This window comes from Camellia sinensis, chromosome 11 (assembly GCF_055761805.1).
Source record: "Camellia sinensis isolate YWXY chromosome 11, ASM5576180v1, whole genome shotgun sequence".
NCBI lineage: Eukaryota > Viridiplantae > Streptophyta > Magnoliopsida > Ericales > Theaceae > Camellia > Camellia sinensis.
The window spans coordinates 75,434,325-75,454,453 of NC_138971.1; the positions used below are offsets into that span (position 1 = coordinate 75,434,325).

General features: G+C 36.2%; 2 protein-coding genes across 2 annotated transcripts in view; both read left to right on the forward strand.

The window, feature by feature from the left end:
- The window catches only part of LOC114256789 (GDSL esterase/lipase At1g71691), a 150,273-nt gene that overhangs the window by 17,705 nt on the left and 112,439 nt on the right, over positions 1-20,129 (forward strand). The gene's annotated exons all lie outside the window — the stretch shown is intronic.
- On the forward strand, positions 282-7,278 carry LOC114256767 (GDSL esterase/lipase At1g71691). The gene is made up of 5 exons (XM_082894142.1): positions 282-581; positions 5,448-5,578; positions 6,129-6,353; positions 6,524-6,773; positions 6,925-7,278. The coding sequence occupies exons 1-5, from the start codon at positions 311-313 to the stop codon at positions 7,095-7,097; spliced, it is 1,050 nt and encodes a 349-aa protein (XP_082750268.1). The 5' UTR covers positions 282-310; the 3' UTR covers positions 7,098-7,278.

The following is a 20,129-nucleotide window of genomic DNA, read 5'->3' on the forward strand; positions in this document are numbered from 1 at the left end:
CTAAATACATTTTTTTTTCTAATGCATTTTCGTATTTTTTTTTAATATTTATTGAATTCTTTTTAAATTTTTTTTATAAAGATTTTATTTTTTAAGTATATTTAAATTATACATTTAAAAATAAAAATAAAACTAAAAAATTCAAAAATTTTAGTTGGCAAAAAGTGTAATTTCTTATAATATTCTAATATTCAATTTCTCATAGTATCTGTTTTTGGGTTTACAGACTATCTGGCTGTCTATAAATACCAGACCCATCTTGTTCCATATTCTTCACATTCTCTTCTATTTTTCCCCACCATAGATTGGCATGGCTGCACTTACCCCTGTGTTTCTCTTTTTTCTCTTTCTCTCTGCCAATTCTGATGAAAGTTCTAAGTTGGATTCATCGTGCTTTTCAGCCATTCCGATTTCCAACTCGGTTGCTGCTCTCTACGTGTTTGGGGACTCCACCGTTGATGCCGGCAACAACAATTACATCGACAATGCCGCAAGGGCTAATTTTTTGCCTTATGGCATTGATTTCAACAACACCCCCACTGGCCGTTTTACCAACGGAAAAACTATTGCCGATTTCATTGGTATTATATTACTAACTACCGTAAACTGTAAGTCAGGTCAGGACTTACGGCAGGAGGCTTTTGGAGTTGTGCAGTTTTTATGATTGTATTATCTTGGAATATCAGGGGGCTGCGAAGACCCGAGAAGAGATCAAAAGTTAAAAGTGAAGTTCGGGAGAGGAAGGTAGATTTTCTTCTGCTGCAGGAGACAAAGAGAAGCTTAGTAGATGTTAATTTTGTTAAGTCACTTTGGCCGTGGGATCAGCTGGAGTTCATGGAGGTGGGTGCAGAAGGGAGTGCTGGTGGTTTGCTATGCTTGTGGAATCCACAGAATTTCGAGCTTAAGGAATGTTGCTGCTCCAGGAACTTCATTCTTTTATCAGGTTTGGCCCATCATTCTTTCAATTGTTCTCTTATTAATGTTTATGCACCTAATGATGTGCAAAAAAGAAGTATACTTTGGAAGCTCCTATCAACACTGAAATCATCTTTCCCAAACCCTTGGTGCATAGGAGGTGATTTTAATGAAATCAGATTTATGAGCGAAAGAAGGGGTTGTTCTCGTAGGGGAAGAGGGATGAAGGATTTTAATGAATTGATTGATAAATTGGAGTTGGTAGATATGCCAATGCTGGGCAGGCAGTTCACTTGGTGTAATGCGATGGATGGTGATAGGTGGAGTAGAATTGATAGATTTTTAATTAATCCTAGGTGGCTGGAAGAGTTCAAGCTCAAACAGTGGGGACTTCCTAGGAGTATCTCTGATCACTGCCCAATTCTCCTTATGGAGGATGAGAGGGACTGGGGTCCAAAACCATTCCGGTTTATTAATGCATGGTGTCTGCACCCTAAATTTAAAACAGAAGTGAAAAACTGTTGGGAAGCATTCCAGGTTAGTGGTTGGGCAAGCTTCAGGCTTTTGAAAAAGTTAGGAAATCTGAAATCCCATCTGAAGAGGTGGAACTGTGAAGTCTTTGGTAACATTGAGGAGAAGTTGAAAAAAGCAGAGGACGAATTGCACGAATGGGATTTAATAGCTGAAGGTAGGAATCTACAGGATGCTGAGATTAAACGAAGGATAGAAATAAGAAAATTAGTCTGGGATCTCAGTAAGAAGAAGGAATGGTTGTGGCTCCAAAAATCTAGAAGAGTATGGGCTGAAAATGGGGATAAAAATACCAGATTTTTTCACTTAATGGCAACCAAAAGGCAGAGGTTAAACTTGTTAAACTCAGTTACCGTGAATGGTGTGACTTATGATGAGCCTGGGATGATTAAACAGGCAGTGGAGAGTCATTTCAATTTCCTTTTCACTGAAGATTGGAAGAATAGACCAAAGCTATCAGGTTTTTTCGACTCAATTAGTTCAAGTGACTCATCTGAGGTGTTAGAGGCAGAATTTCTGGAGGATGAAATTTGGGAAGCACTTAAAGATTGCGAGGGAAATAAAGCCCCGGGGCCGGATGGTTTTAACTTGAAATGTATCCAAAAGTGCTGGGCCATCATGAAAGGTGAGTTCGTGCAGTTGATGAATGAGTTCCATTCTAATGGAAAGTTAGTCCAAGGAATAAATAGTTCATTTATCACCTTAATTCCCAAGAAAGAAAATCCTGTGGGGTTGGGGGATTACAGGCCAATCAGCTTGATTACCTCCGTATACAAAATCATAGCTAAAGTCTTATCAAGAAGGCTGAGGAAAGTGCTGCCTAAGATCATTAGTGAAGTTCAAACTGCATTTTTGAGTGGAAGGCACATTATAGATGGGGTTTTAATTGCCAACGAAGTGGTGGACTGGTGGAAAAGGTCAAAGAAAAAAGGTCTCATCCTAAAGCTGGATTTTGAAAAGGCGTATGATTCCGTAAATTGGGAGTTCTTGTTCTCAATGATGAAAAACTTCGGTTTTGGAGAGAAATGGGTGGGGTGGATGAAGACCTGCATATCCACAGCTCGAATTTCAGTACTTGTAAATGGCTCACCAACTTCTGAGTTTTCTCCCATGAAAGGGCTTAGGCAAGGAGATCCGCTCTCTCCTCTTCTCTTTAATATTGTAGCGGAGGGTCTGAACATTCTATTGGAAAGAGCTAAGGAAGTGGGACTGATTAGAGGAGTATCCGTAGGATCATCTGAATTGACAATTACACATCTACAGTTTGCCGATGATACCATTATTTTTGTGAAGCGGAGTGGGAGGAAGTTGTAGCCGTGAAAAGAATTCTAAGGTGCTTTGAGTTGATGTCTGGTCTCAAAATAAATTTCCACAAAAGCAAGGTTTGTGGTGTAGGTGTGCAGGAGGATATTGTTCAGGTCTTTGCAAACAAACTAAACTGTCTCAGTCAAAAGTTGCCAATGAGTTACCTGGGGTTACCATTAGGTGCAAACCCAAGGAGAAAGGCTTCTTGGAAACCTGTGCTAGACAAGTTTAAGAGGAAGTTAGCTTCTTGGAAAAGAAGGTATTTATCCTTTGCGGGCAGAGTAACACTTATCAAGTCCGTCCTGTCAAGTTTGCCAGTTTATTTCTTATCAATTTTTAAGCTCCCAGTGGGCATTGCAAAAGCCCTTCATAGAATTCAAGCCAATTTTCTTTGGGGAGGATCTGAAATCAGGAAGAAAGTACACCTAATTAACTGGAAGGAGGTATGCCTAAGTAAAATTAAAGGTGGGCTAGGTGTGAGAAATCTTAGCCAGGTAAATGAATGCCTGCTAGTTAAATGGTGGTGGAGGTATGGCAAGGAGGAGTCAGCGTTGTGGAAACAAGTGATTTGTAGTAAGTATGGAGGTTTAGGTGGTGGTTGGTGCCCATTTTTTTCTAGTTCAGTGTGGCTATCACATACGTGGAAAGATATATTGTCAGTGGCTGTAGTTAACACTGACCTGCGTGATTTCTTCTTGCGAAACTACAAGCTAGTTGTTGGAAATGGTAGAAGGTTGCATTTCTGGACTGACAGGTGGTGCCAGAACCAAAACCTGAGTGTGTCTTTTCCCAGACTATTTACACTTTCAGTTGACAAAGATGGAAAGCTGTTTGATTTTTTTCACCGAAGAGTGGCAGACCCCGACTGGAATCTGGTTTTCAGAAGACCACTTTTAGCATGGGAAGAGGAGGAAGTGCAAAAACTTAATGATCTTCTGCAGAGTGCGCCTAGGCTCAATGAAGGGGTGGTAGATTCTTGTGCTTGGCTAGGCCATCCGTCTGAAGAGTTCACTGTGGCATCAATTTGGAAGTGGATGGAAGCAAGTCAAGGGGTGGACTGCACAGTCACTAGGTGCATTTGGAATAATATAGCCCCACCCAAAGTTCAATTCTTGAGTTGGCTAGCGTGGAAAGGAAGGATAAAATGCTCTGAATTCTTGCAAAGAATAGGAGTGTTGAGCCCAAACGCCTCGGCTGTCTGTCTCTTCTGCAGATCTGGGGTGGAGTCCGTAAATCATGTTTTTCTGCACTGTCCTGTCATTTGGAAAGTGTGGGCCATGTTAGTGAACTGGTGGAATTATAAGTGGGTTATCCCTGGATCAGTGGAGGGACTACTCCTGTCGTGGCCAGGCATAAAAGTGAAGAAGAAGTTGCAAGCTGTTTGGAAGATTATACCTCTAACAGTCATGTGGTCTGTGTGGAAAAGCAGAAACGATTGTTTATTTAATAAGGCACAACCGGATTGGAAGGCATTGGTAGAACTGATAAAGGCTAGAGTCGCGTTGTGGGTTTCTACATCATTAAAGGGGTTTAACTATTCGGTGCAAGATGTTATCTTCAACCTGAGTCAAGTGTGTCACTGTGTGTAGTTAAGTGCTGATTTGCTTCTGGTTTTGTGGTTGGTTAGTTGGTCTGCTCTGAAGTCTGTGTTGAGTTTGTCATAATTTGGTTCAGTAGGCTTAATGCTGTGCGATTCAGTTGTCAAGCCAGTGGAGTGTCCATCTGCATCTCTGCTCTTACTCAAGGAAAGGTGTCTGGTTTGTTTGTTTGGGCTGTTGCTAGGCAATGTAGCTTAAGGCAAATCTGCTCCATCTGTATGCTCCAGCAGTGGTGACTTCTGCAGTTCTGTTGTAAGGATAGGTGTATGGTTTGTTTGTTTGTGCGATTTACTTCAGTCCCACAGGTCTGCCATGACTTTAGGCTGCAGGTGGTAGCTCTCCAGCTTAGGTGCTGCAGCTCTGTTGGCTCAGTCAGAATTAATCTGCAGGTTGCAGGTTGCTGTTTGGTTCTGGTTTGGACTGTTTTTGGACTGATTACCTCTGTCTTCTCTGGGCTGTTTGCATATCTGTGGGGTATGGTGGTAGTCTCTGATCTGAGGGCAGAGGTGTAGCCAGTTGGATCCAAGGGAGTTGTGTCTGGGCTCCTGGAGACTTCATCCAGCTTTGCATCTGTGCTGAGTTTTGGTGATAATGTTGGTGCCAATTTGAAGCATATCTGCAGTAGATTCAGAAGTGTAGTGCCCCAAATTGTGTAGTCTGCTAGCTCTGGGGACTGATCTCTAGCTGAGTTTTGTTTAGCTGTATATGCTGATCAGTCAGCTGTGGTTGTCCAAATGTTGCGTAGTTCTGCTTTGTTCTGTTTTTTCCTCTGTAGTTTGGTTGTTAGCTACGGTTGCCTTTCTTTTTTCTGTTTCTCTTGTCTTGTTTGTTGGTTTCTCACCAACTGGCGCTTGGAGCTTCTGTTAGCTTCAAGCTCCTCTTTATTGATGTTCTGTATCTTTCTTGGTTACTTTCATCAATAAAGATTTTCTTTGCCGATCAAAAAAAAAAAAAAAAAAAAAAAAAAAAAAAAAAAAAAAAAACTACCGTAAACTGTACTCTCCCTTTGGTTTGGTTTGGTTTTGTTATGTTTTATTCTCATTATAAGTAGTAAATGTTTTAAATTCAATTTTCTGTGTTGTGATGTGATTCGTGAAGCGATATTATATAATCTTTCACTACCCCCTCCGTATTTGAGCTTGATGGAAGCACAAAGGAAGACCACCATGGGCGGCATCAATTATGCTTCTGCTGGATGTGGTATCTCCCCCAACACCAAACCAACCGAGGTGAAATATTTGCAACTTTTCTTGCTTCTTGTGAATCCTCTAAATCTGTATTTTTTTTCAGACTTTTTGTTTTTAATATATGTATATATTTACAATTTACCCAACCATTGTTAACGTTACTTTATGGGAGAGGTTTTTCTGCAATCCACATAGTGGATTGGAGTGTGTTGTAGGATTCGTGAGGTTCACCACGGGTTTCATTTCGATAATCTGAATTGTTCATTACATAGAGTTTTTCGAGTACTTCATACCTACAAAAAATACATTAATCAGATATAGGTAACCTCTTGATCGGAATACATTTTTGTTAATAATTTTATTTTTAAAATCATATTACCATTGACAAAAATATATTCCGATCAAAGGACTGCCGATATCTAATCGATATGATATTTTGCACACATGAAGTACTCGACGAGTTCTACATATTGAACGGTTCGGATAATCGAAACGGGATCCATAGTGAGTCCCACGGGTCCAACAGCATGCTCCAGTCCACTGTGGACCGGAGAGAAGCCTCTCCCTAGTTTAATTCCTCTTGGTTTCTCAGAAAGATTGCTGGAGTTTGCAAACACAGATTGAGGCATTTAACAGGACTGTCCAGGAAGATCTGCCATGTATGATTGAAGATCCACAAGAGCTCGCTGAGTATCTTGCAAATTCCATATTTTTCATCTCCATGGGGGGCAATGACTACCTCTTAAACTTTAACAACCACAGCGACCCTGAATATTTTGCAAATTCTCTCTTAATCCAGTTTCAATGCTATTTGCAGGTAAACTTTTAACTAATTGCATTCAAATCAGATTGTTGATTTTTAACACGATATTATTGCTATTAATCGATGATCAACTGTAATTTAAGTGTGAAAGATGATAGCTTCCATGGCTATGGATTGGATTAGAGTCTAACGTAACCATCCTTTAATGTTTTCATTATTGCAAGACACTATATAACATTGGAGCCAGAAATCTAGTGGTGAACAACATAGGTCCTCTGGGATGCTTGCCGTCGGTGATAAACACGACAGGAAATGGGCAGTGCGATGAGCGGATGAATCGAAACATCATGCCATACAACTCGCAACTTCCTAAGACACTAAAAAATATCCAGGATGATCATCCTGATGCTACCCTCACTCTGGCCAACAGCCATGATCTTCTTCAAGATGTATTGGCAGACACTGAAAAATATGGTAACTGTTTTTCTTTTCATTATTTTTTCAATTGACAAATAATTGATTTCTGGTCATTATTATTTTTTTTCTTTTTCTTTTTCTTTTTTTTAACATCATTTCTCCGTAAAGTAGCTATTTTCGTCTCTTGCATGTGTGTTGTGTTGTGTAGGGTTTACAGATGTAAAAGATCCGTGTTGCAGAGGCTATGTAAATGGGAAACTAGCTTGCATCCCAAACTCTACACCATGTGACAACAGATGTCAATATCTCTTCTTTGATGACAGCCACACCAGTGAATTTGCAAATTGTATCTTTGTTCGAGACATGCTTATTAAGGATTGAGGGTTCAAAAAGTTTGCTAGTTTAATTTTAATTATGAGTGGTGTGGTAGTAAGAGTATGGCATGAAAACAAGCTCTTGTCTCTGCTGAAGTTATTATGGACACTTAAATGATGCAATTAAATAATCTACCCTTAATCTAAACTTCATTCTTGGACACTTAATCTACACTTCATTTTTCTTAGCATCCTGCTATTATTTTATTTATTTGTTTTTTATTTAGATTCTATAAGTTTGCGTGATGTGGGGGAATAATGTCACGTGATATCTTACAAGTATCTAAGAAAATTTTCAAAGTTTAAATGTCAGCGGTGAGTTTTAGAAGCATAGAATCAAGGAATGGACACTATATCCATGGGCGGAAACAGAATACTAGTATTAGAGACTTACAATTTGAATTATTAATTCAATCCACAATGATGTAACAAGAGATATAGACTCTACACAATTGTGGAATGACAAACTAAAAGTTTATATGTATCATGTCACATCATTGTAGGTCACATTGTGAGAAATTTTTTATAGGTTTTAAACATTTTCCTAGAAGAGAAATTATGTCTAGGGAGACCAATGTGATTGTGTGAAAAAAGAAAAAGGAAAAAAGAAATGGTACATTACTGATAGAGAGTAATTTCTCACATGAGGTTTGTGAAAAAATAACTTTATGAGAAAAAAAAACAAACAAATAAATCTAATAAGTTTCTTTTTTTTTTCTTTTTAATTCTTTTCTAAAGTTGTGAAATATTAGTAAAGTTATTTTGTTGGTTGACAATATCTAGTAAATAAAATGTAAGTGTACTTTTTATTTTTGAAATAAAAATAAAAAGAAATGACATACATCTATTCTATAAATAAAATTAAGTAAATCTTATTGATGCTAAGCAGCATACGAATTAGTTAGAAATCATCTCATTATACATTGTGAAACATTAATGAAATATAAAATTAATAGAAAGATTTTGAAAAAACTAAGAGACAATCCAATGATATATTTTACAAATACTTATGAATATAGAGCTAGTAGTGTAATTTTCCAAAGGCTGGGGTTGGCAATGGCACATTGGCTAATATAGCCAACTTTTTAAGCCTGAGACTTTTTTAACCTCGTTTGATTTTTGTTTTGGGGTTTTTTTGACTTTTGTAAAAGAAAAAAAGTAATGATTATGGGTAAAAAGTGGTATTTTGTCTTATTGGCTTATATAACTTATTTTATCTTTTTGTGATTTTTTAGTCCCAAAATCTTAGCCAAACGAGCACTAACTATATTTTTCTTTTCTTTTTTCTTTTTTGTTTTGTTTTTGGCAACAATTTTATATTTTATGTAGATGATGTTTCTAGGCGACAAGTAGTCTTTAAAAGAGAGAAAAAAAAAGAAGGTGAAACAAAAAGAGAAAACTACATTCATATCAACTTAGCTATCATGGATCAGTTTTAGTGTTAGAGTTTCTCCATTGGTCACTAGCTAAATTCAATAGCTAAAGTTATATTTAGCAATGAATCATGTAAAAAATTTATAATTTAACAATTTTTTTCTTTTTTCTTTTTTTTTTTTTTTTTTTTTTGAGGAATAATTTAACAATGTTTTTCCAATGATCAGGTTGCTATTCTTTGGCTCAACTAGTTTTGCTTAGATTAATTATCATTCTTTCAACCACTATTTTTCAACCATTACTCTTCCAACACTGCCACACACACCAAAAAAAAAAAAAAAAAAAAAACAAACAAACAAACAAAAACAAAAAAACAAAGAAAAGAAAATTTGTTTCCTATATTTTCTTTTTCTTTTTTTCATGGTCCATTCGAAGTCATAAAATTTATATTTTTTTGTGCTTTTTTTTTTTTTTTTTTGTAGAGTTAATTGTGGTATTTCTTAATTTTTTTTATTTTTGAAAATTTCGTTGAGAGATGTACAATGTTTCATGGCAACTTTGTTGACATGACATATTTCACTATAACTAGACCTTGTGCCAAATTTGACACATGGTATATGTATGTGTATCAATTGGTAACAATTGTAAGGAAATGTTAGAAAAAGTCTCAAAGGAATTGATAAGAAATCAATGCATGACAAGGAACACAAGGAACAATTAAGTTTGAAACATCTTCAACAATCCCACATGATTAAAAATTAAAAAATTTCAAAAAAATAAAATAAAATTTTGGACTTAACCTCGTGTCTTGATGTTGATATCTTCTGGACTTGAATGTGAGTCGTTAGTGTAAAGGAGTTAAGTCTTCAATTCACCTCTAAATAATTCAACAATGCTAGTATGCTACACATACTTAAAAATAAAAAAAAATACACTATTTTCTTATATATGAGAGAGAAAAATTCGATTTCATTATCGTACCTTAACAATTATTTCGAAAAACATTAAATATTTTGATTTTACAGTTTTTAAAAATAATTTAAGAGTTTTTAATTCATATTTTTTGATTTTTAGTGAATTTTTTTTAAATAAATTAATCATTTTTTTTTTGTCCACTTAATCTCAATATACACTGAAAAACTAGAAAATTTGTGAAATTTTTAAAAAAATTTCACTAAATACATATTTTTGTTGTACATTTTTTGTATTTTTTTTATGTTTATTGAATTTTTAAAAAAAAATTATAAAGATTTTATTTTTTAAATATATTTAAATTATACATTTAAAAATAAAAATAAAACTCAAAAATTCAAAAATTGTTTTATAAACTCAATTCCAAACTGGCATTGGAAACTTTTAAACATATAAAGAATTCAAAAATTCATTATATGTCGTTTGCAAGATATAATTGTTATGATAGACGTCATTTCCGTTATACCAAGTTTTACAGGTTCAATAATGGGGAGAACAAATCCTTTTTGTATACATTACTCATAAATGGACTGACACAGTTGCAGATCTCTTACAAGTGGGAATATCATCCCAATGAACCATGGGGCCATTTTTGTTAGGAATAAACTTCTCTCGATGCTTCTCTTTATATTCATCTCTTATTCTTTTTATTTTTATGGATTTAAATTTGGACTCTGTTATGATCCGAATCTATCCTCAGAGATTTAGATCATAATCGGCCAGTAATCATGAGATTATATACGATCCCAGATAGTAATTAAATCATATTCAATTATATGGAGTCAGAGGCGGAAATAGAATTATCCAATTTGGTTGTGCACAAATGGCATAAACAATAACTTTTTATATATTAATAAGTCACCCATACATATATAAGAGATTTCACATGTCCAAAATCATACATATGTCATTAACATTCAAAACAAAAACTTATATAGAGACATGGTCAAACATGACCAACAAAAGAGAACAAGAAATCAAAAGACAAAAGCCTCATTCGTAAGGCAATCCTTGGCTGACTCCACGAAACTCAGTAAACTTCACAGGCTCACTGGGACTAGACATCCCGCTACTCACCCATATACATATAAATACAGAGTAAGCGAAAGCCCAGTAAATAACATCAGAGTAAAGAGGTTATATGAATGAGATCTAATGTAAAAGTAAAATCATTCTCATCATATTAATTTCATATCACAACGGAACCAGCTCAGGTCCAATACATGACAGAACGACATTGGATCTAACATATACAGAGATACAGAGCAGAATAGATCATACTTGTTGGAATGACCACGGGTACAATGACCTCAGGTCAAATCAATTATAGTTGTATAAGCACCATTGGGTCAACACATAACAAATATTCAAACTTATTAGATATTCAGAACAACTTTGGGTCCATCTTGTCAAATTTACAGAATAACCTTGGATCCATTTCAGATATACAAAACAACCTTAGGTTCATCATATACATTTGTATTTCATCAAACACATTTGCAGATATCATGTTAATCAGGTAGATGGAAACTCATTCATACTTGTAAAATCATAGATTCGGAAAAACTAACCATATTAGGACATTTAGAAAATAGAGTAAATAATAAAATATCTTTTTTAAGATATTACTCACAGTGATTCGGTTGCTGACATGTCCTTGCGGATGATCCTACACAATTCATAAACATATACACATTGAATCACATTGTTCATTTGAATCATTCTCTAACTTATTCAATTCTCATAGACTTCATTCTAACTCTTTAATTCATTTAGGATGCTCAATTCATGCTTAATAATGTTCAGAAAGGAATGAGAATACATAAGTGATCAGAAATATGTCTTTTCAAAATATGCTAAAATAGAACACTTCGCTCGAGCGCAAGATTAGTCGCTCAAGCGAACCACATGGTTTGCAAAAGTACTGGACTGTCCGAATCTAGGCTTGACGATCGATCAAGCCAAGGTGCAAAATAAAAAGGCGATCACTTGAGCGGTAACTTAGTTGTTCGAGCCAACTACAAATGTCTGCAAAAATACTAGATGTAAAAGATGTGCGCTCGAGCGATAGTTTGTTCACTCAAGTGATTTGATCGAATTTTGGGTTTTCCAGTCGCTCAAGCGATGCGGTCGAATTCTGAGTTTTCCAGAACATAGTTGAACTTCAAAACATGTATTTTCAAATCAAAAGCTTGCATGGCTTATACACAACCTCCCAAAAACTTAAAAACTCTTCTATAAACATGGATACAAAACCAACTCTCAAAACTCAAGGTCAAACTTCATGAATTCAAACTCAAATGATTATGCATGTAACATCTAACTCCAAATTCCTTTCTAAAGCTTACAAAACATAGAGATTAGCTTCAAAACAACTTAATTCTTGAGTGAATGTATGATATGATCCTCAATTCAAACATGGATAACAATATTATGCTCAAAATGATTAAAGTCAACAAAATTATTCATGCATATATGATCTAGCCCCAAATTCTTCATTTTTAGACCATTCTCTTGTGATTAATCTTATAACTTCTTGAATACACATTTGTTAACTTAAACTCATGAATTAAGGTTCAAAAGCTCACCTAAGCTCTTGAATCAAGCTTTCTCTAGCCAATTTTTGAGCTCTCCTTCACAATTCCACAATCTCCTAACCAATGTTCCAAGTTTTCTTGTTTCTCTCTCTCGAACTTGCTCTTTCTCTCTCTAAGATGAAATTTTAGAATTGTTGAGTGAATAATGAGCTAAATCAACACTTCCTTCATATTTATAGACTAGATTAACTTAATTAACTAACTAAGGATTAAGCTAAGTAATTAAAGCTTAGATTAATTAATCTGAGGCTTAATTAGATTGATTTAATCTAATTAATTTAATTCAAATCAAAATTTTAATTAAACTTCTTATTAGACTCTAAAAATTATGCCATTCATATTAAACTAATCAATTTCGATTTTTGACACCATTAAGACCTTTTCAGATTATAATAGAAATCATAACAAATTTTCCTACGGCTAACAGATATAAATTCAAAAATTATATTAAGCACATAATTAGCATTCAAATTCTCACTAAGCACTTGAATAACATTCAAAATCAATGATTAAAAGCATAATATGTAACGGGGTTGTCACAGTCTTTCCCCTTCAAGAAGTTTGGTCCTCCAAACTTGCGTTACCTTATGTCAAAAATAACTCCGGATACTTTTGCCCCATTTCATCTTCTTTCTCCCAAGTTGCTTCCGTACCATAATGTTTCTTCCATTCTATCTTAACCATGGAAACCGCTTTAGTTCTCAGTTGTTTCACTTGTCGATCGATGATTTGTATTGGCCTTTCTTCATATTCCATATTATCGTCGAGAGCTATCCGATGATAATCAATAACATGGAACGAATCTCGGAGGTAACCCCTCAACATCGATACGTGGAACACATTATGCACTAGTCCCATCCCTAGCAGTAGAGCAATTCCAAATGCAACTGGACCTAGCCTTTCCAAAATCTGAAATGGCCCAATATATCAGGGTGCCAACTTGCCCTTATTACTGAATCTTGACAAGCCACTCATTGGAATCACACGAATGAACATATGATCACTGGCTTCATACTCAAGAGCCCTTCTTCTATGATCTACATAACTCTTTTGTTGACTTTGTGCAGTTTTAAGCCTTTGTTGAATGACTTTAATCGTTTTGGTGGTCGTTTGCACAATCTCGGGACCAAGCAAAACTCTATCTCCAACTTCTATCCAACAGATTGGAGATCTACATTTCCTGCCGTACAAGGCTTTATACGGTGCCATATCGATGCTATAATGAAAATTGTTGTTGTAAGTAAACGCTACCAACAGTAAGCAGGTTTCCTAACTCCCCTTGTCACGACTCGAACCCACCCCAAGAGGCTTAGGCCATGACCGGATAGTAATCCAAGATTACTTTCGGCCTCAAAGACAAACTGATAATAATGATGATATTGGGACGTTGCAGAAGCAATATACAAATATAAACATGTACATCGAGCAGTGCATACATGAAAGTCCGTATTAAATTTAAACTTCAACCTTCTCATAGATATAGACACATAGAATGTCAAAACATCTTAGCACACTTGTACAAAATTATCCATACACAACAAGTTCCAAAAATAAAAGAAAACAAAACGAAGTAACTTGATCCACGTGGTTGACATAACTTGCCTCCAATGAGTCCAAGATCGCCCCATCACGGAGGCACTTCCAAAATGGCTTGACTGAATGGTGGACTCCTGAGGTTGCTTTACACTTGACACTCCATTTGCTGACCTACACAAACATATATATATATATATATATATACAAGGGACGGGGGAGAGCTAAAGCCCACTGAGTAATACTAGTATAAAGAGGTTAAATGAATGATTTCTATCATTGTACAAAATCATATCACAAGAATTCAAAGCAAAACATAAGTGAGCACTTGTTGTATCAAAGTTCACAAATCATATTTATATGTGGTACATCCAAATGTGTGACGAAGGGCTCGAAGGCATAACATGATGGACCATATAGGTCTAATAAAGGGACCATATAAGTCAAGCGAAGGCATCACCTAGGTCAACACCAGAGATCTCTAAGTAGATTTCGTTAATCTATCAACAATAACGCAAATAACACTCTTACCTCTAGGTGTTCGTGGTGGACCGACAATTAAGTTCATGGTTATAGGTTCCCACTTCCATTCGGGAATAAGAAGAGACTGAAACAAACCTGTTGGTTTCTAATGTTCAGCTTTCACTTGTTGCCATTGGAGGGAATTGTAGTCGGCAATTTCTTTTTTCATGTTTGGCCACTAGTACACTTGTTTCAATTCTTGGTACATTTGGTATTCTCCAGATGCATAGCAAACATTGACTGGTGAGCCTCTTCTAAAATTATTCTTTTCAATTCTATATCATTAGGAATACAAAGTCTTCCTTGGAATTTCAATAGTTGTTCTTTGATGAAGAATCTCGGTTTAGGCTTAGTTTCAAAATCATCGCACACTTTCTTCAGGAACTGATCTTTCGTTTGTTTTTGTTTAATTTCCTTAATAACGGCTGGCTGTGTGAACACTGTGGCCGAAATACTGTCCTGCCCATAATACACAACTTCTATCTCAAGTCTTTCTAGATCTTGCAAAAGCTCTTTTCAGTCAGTAAACAGACAAGTCGAGGGTCCCGTACTCTTTCTGCTCAATGCATCAACTATGGTATTACCTTTACCCGGATGGTAGTGAATCTACAGGTCAAAATCTTTAATCAGTTCAAGCCAAAACCTTTGTCACATATTTAGTTCTTTCTGTGTAAAGAAATACTCTAAACTTCTATGGTCTATATACACTTCACATTAGCCCCATACAAATAGTGGTAGCAAATTTTCAATGCAAATATAACGGCAGCAAGTTCTAAATCATGTGTTGGATAGTTCTTTTCATGTGGTTTTAGTTGTCGGGATGCATAAGCAATTACTTTGCCATTCTACATTAAAACACAACACAAATTTCTATGAGATGCATCACTAAAAATTACAAACCCTTTAGTACCGAATGGTAAGGTAAGAATTGGAGCTGTAGTTAACCTCGTCTTCAGTTCTTGAAATGCGGATTCCCTCTGATCAGTCCACACGAATGGTTCTCCCTTTTAGGTCAATTGTGTCAATGGCACATCAATTTTAGAGAAGTCTCTAACAAATCTCCGGTAGTAACCTGCCAAACCCATAAAACTACGATTTTTGTTACATTAGTCGGAGTAGGCCAGTTAACAATTGCCTCAATTTTTTGTGGATCAACAGATATCCCTTCTCTATTAATAACATGCCCAAAAATGTAACCTAATTCAAGCAATTGTTTCTCAAGTAGTTGTTTACCCTTAGTGTTTGAAGAATTATTCTAAGGTTTGTTAGAATTATTCTAAGGTGTTGTTCATGTTCTTCCCCATTCTTTGAATAAATCAAAATGTTATCAATAAAAACTACAGCAAACTCATCCGTAAATGGTTTAAAGATTCGGTTCATCAAATCCATAAAAGCTGCATGTGCATTGGTAACTCCGAATGGCATAACTGAAAATTCATAGTGTCCATATATGGTTCGGAAGACAGTTTTCTATGTCTTTAGCCTTAACTTTCAATTTGTGGCATCCCCAATCTCAAGTCAATCTTTGAAAATACCTGAGCCCCCTGTAACTGATCAAGCAAATCATCAATCGAGGCAAAGGATATTTATATTTAATAATTACCTTGTTTAGTTGTCGATAATCAATACACAAATGAAGTGTCCCATCTTTCTTCTTCACAAACAACACAGGTGCACCCAACGGTGATATGCTTGGTCGAATGAACCCTTTATCAAGTAATGCTTGCAATTGCACTTTTAGTTCTTTCATTTCAATAGTTGACATTCGATACCGAGTTTTGGATATGGGTTGAGTAATAAGCATCACATCAATCACAAATTCAATTTATCTATCAACTAATTGTCCTGGCAACTCTTCCAGAAACACATCAGAAAAGTCTTTCACAATTGGAATATCAAAAATACCCTTGACAACCAGTGTTAATCAATTTACGTGCTTTTATGAAACTAAGTATGGTGGGGGAACTACACCTCTCCCCTTAAAATAAATTTCATTCTGTCCTGAAAGTCGGAATATCATATGTTTAGATGTAAAATCAGTGGTTGCATAATATTTAGATAACCTGTTCATACCCAAGATAATGTCAAAATGAGTCATATCTAAGGGCAACAAATCAACATATAATGTGGCCTTCTCAAGCAAGATTTCACACGCAGGGTAAACAGTTGAACATAGCATAGATCTCCCTAACGGTGATGATACACATAGTATATATTTGTCACGACCCAAACCCGCCCCTATGGGTTTAGCATCGTAACCTGCAAGTAATTCGTGATTACCAAAGGCCTGTTTAACAATAATACAATACAAAGGGGCTGGCGGAAGCCAATCAATAGTAATATACATTGTCCAATGAGCTGTGAAGATCTGAACGGAAAAACTTTCATGCACATGGCCATAATCATATGTCACTTAAAAGAAAAGTGCAAATATATAATAGGGACATATTCCCAGCATCAAAAAGAAAACTGTACAATCGATAGTCTTAGACGTCCATTACATTAGCAAAGACCAAAAAGGATAAATTTGAATCACCCCAAAAACAGCCTTAACTTGTGCAGGTTCGGACCTCGATGTGAGGCACAAAGGCTGACTTGACAAAACAAAAGCTTGGGCCGGCGCCTTTAGCTTTGGTCCGGTGCTTGGCCACCTATATAGATATATAAACTGTGAGCCATAGCCCAGTGAATAACAAATGTGTAAAGCGGTTAAGAATGATGTCCTTCAAGCTTTAAAACGATCAATTAGTATTAGAACGTTTTCGATCAATATCTTTTGTCAATCAATCATTCGATTCAATCAATGCGATCCATCATATTCTTTTTGGTCATACGTGGTACATCCAATAGCAACAATACACTAGGTCTTAAAGACCGAACAATCAATTGATGGCCATCATACAATAACAATAGTTCCAAGATTTGGAACTGACAGAGATCTCTATAACAATAGCGATGTCAATAACAATAACAATAACAATATGCTGCGGATGCCAGGAATACAATTCAAAAGAGGATCATCATTCGATCGATAAAAGTAGTCGTTCAGAAACAATATAATTTATCATTCAGAAGATAATACACTTTGAACATATCTTTACAACATTGTTACTCAAAGATAATGGGGCTGTAAACAGGCTATTCAGCTTCCTTGAGGCGCGTACCCTACACAGTTACAGAACGAACGTCTACTAGATTACACATCGGGAATTGGTAACTTGTTCTGTCTACTTGTGTTGGTGTGGTTTTAATTCATTAACCTCATTATGATGTCTTAAACATGGCCCAGGAATTCCTAGGATGAAATGAGGATGCAAAAATGCACTTGCCAATGCTTTTCAAAATTTGCTGAAAACAGGGGTCTCGCTCAAGCGTAGCTTCCTTCGCTTAAGCAAGCATACCGAATGTGAGTGGTCACTCGAGCGTAGACTCCTTCGCTCGAGCGGTCTGCAAAAAATGTGAAAAGTTCTAGTTGCATGAAATCTTCGCCCAACGCTCGCTCGAGCGTAAGACACAATTCTTCGCTCGAGCGCAACTCTCATCACTCAAGCGTGCTTCTAGACGCACCAACACCTAAGAGCATGCAATTTACGCTCGAGCCAACCTTTTGTCGCTCGAGCGAAAGTATGAAAATGAAGGTGGTCGCTCGAGCGTGCAATGCTTCGCTCGAGTGTGGAAGCAAAATTCTGGGTTTTCCAGATTTGCTCCCAAAGTTCAAACCATGGGTTTAACACCTCCAAACACATCCTTTTGGGCCAAAATTCTAGAAAACACTTAGAAAGTTATAAAATATCATGGTTTAAAAAATCAAATCATCAAAATCCAAGCCCTAAAGTATGCCAATTGTGCAAAAACCCAACTGAAACTTTATGAACATTGCAAGAACATAACATGCAAGAATTCTCTTGAACTTCATTACTTCGAAACATAATCAAACTTGGCAAATTGATAGAAAACATGATGATCTCCTATAATTAAGCTCAATCTAGGACATGCATGAGAAAATCTCATGAACACAACTTCAAAACTCCATGATATGGACATGCATGCATGAATTGATTCTCAAATCTACTCTTTAGGCTATTTCTTGATTTTAGCCTCTAATTTCCATGAACCCATGCATTAAAAAACTTTAATTCACAATTAAAAGGGCAAATTCCTACCTTAAGTCTTGAATTCCCAAGTGTGGAAGCCTAATCTTCCAAGTCCTCTTCAATTTCCTCTAAATTTCAAGCAATTGCCTAGTTGAGTTCAATTTCTTTCCTACTCTCTCTCTCTCTCTCTCTCTCTCTCACGTTTTGTGCAAGAAGGTGGAAAATGGATGGTGTCAAACATGTATAAGGTGAAAAAAAGAAATGGTCTTGTAAAAACCCACTTAATGGCAAACATGTAAATAACTTAAGCTAAATTAATTAGCATTTTCTAATTTAATTACTCTAAATTGAACTTCAATTAAACCTACCACAAATTTCTGTAATTCCTAATTAGCATATAATACAAGTCAATTTCTGAATTGGTTGCTGATAAGGCTTTCAATTTGCAAATTAAAATCAAAACATGAACAGATCTTTCCATATCTAACAGATAAGAATGCATTTAAAGTAACACACTCACATAATTAATCTAGGATTTCATCTTAATCATTTACTTAGTATTCTTAATCATGAATTAGCGTTAACCATGAATCGGGGTTGTCACAGTCTTCCTTCTTTTAAAAGAGTTTGGTCCTCCAAACTCAAATTACCTTCATTTTGGAAGAACACCGGATTCAGAGGAAATATCTCAGGATATCTTTTCATCATGTCGTCTTCTCTTTCCCAAGTCGCGTAAACGCCACCATGGTTTTGCCAATCCATTTTCACTAACGAGATTTCTTTATTTCTTACCTTCCTGATTCGTCGATTTACAATCTGAATAGGTTGTTCTTCATAAGTGTAGTCATCACTCAACACCACATGGGTAGGTTCAATAACATGAAAAGGATCCCGTAGATAGTCCCGCAACATCGAGACATGAAAAACATCATGCATGTGTTCCATTTCGGGAGGGAGTGCTACTTGACACGTCACTGGATTGATCTTTTCAATAATTTCTGACGGCCCAACATACCTCGGTGCTAGCTTACCTTTGGTTCCAAAGCGAGTCTGTCCTTTCATTAGTGTTACTTTAATAAAAACATGATCGCCTACTTCATATTCCTTGTCTCGTCTTCGTACATCTGCATAGCTTTTCTGTTGACTCTGTGCAGTTTTCAATCTTTGTTGAATTAATTTCACTTTTTCTGTGATTTCATGCACAATTTCAGGCCCAAGTAAAGGCCCGTCTCCAACTTCTGCCCAACAAATAGGAGACTGACATTTTCTGCCATATAAAGCCTCGAAAGGCGCCATACCAATACTCGAATGAAAACTGTTGCTGTTGGCAAATTCAGCTAAAGGTAAATGACTTTCCCAATTCCCTTGGAAATCAAGTACACACATATGTAGTAAGTCCTCCAGAGTTTGGATTGTTCTTTCTGATTGGCCATCTGTCTGAGGATGGTATGCACTACTCAATCTCAATTCGGTACCCAATGCCATTTGCAGACTCTGCCAAAATCTTGATGTGAACTTCGAGTCCCTATCAGAAACAATGGACACAAGCACTCCATGTAATCTAACAATCTCATTAATATAAATTGTAGCCAACTTATCCACATTATAAATTGTTTTGACAGGTAAGAAATAAGCAGACTTAGTCAATCGATCAACAATAACCCAAATTGAATCCATACCTCTACTGGAGTAAGGCAATCCAACAATCAAATCCATAGTGATATGCTCCCACTTCCACTTCGGTATTGGCAAGGGTTGAAGCAAACCCGCAGGTCGTTGATGTTCGGCTTTGACTTGTTGGCATTGTAAGCATTTTGACACAAATTCAGCAATTTCTTCTTCATTCTCGGCCACCAGAAATTTAGCTTCAGATCTTGGTACATTTTTTGTATTCCCCGGATGAATAGAAAGTTTTGAACTGTGAGCTTCTTGCAAAACTCGCTTGTT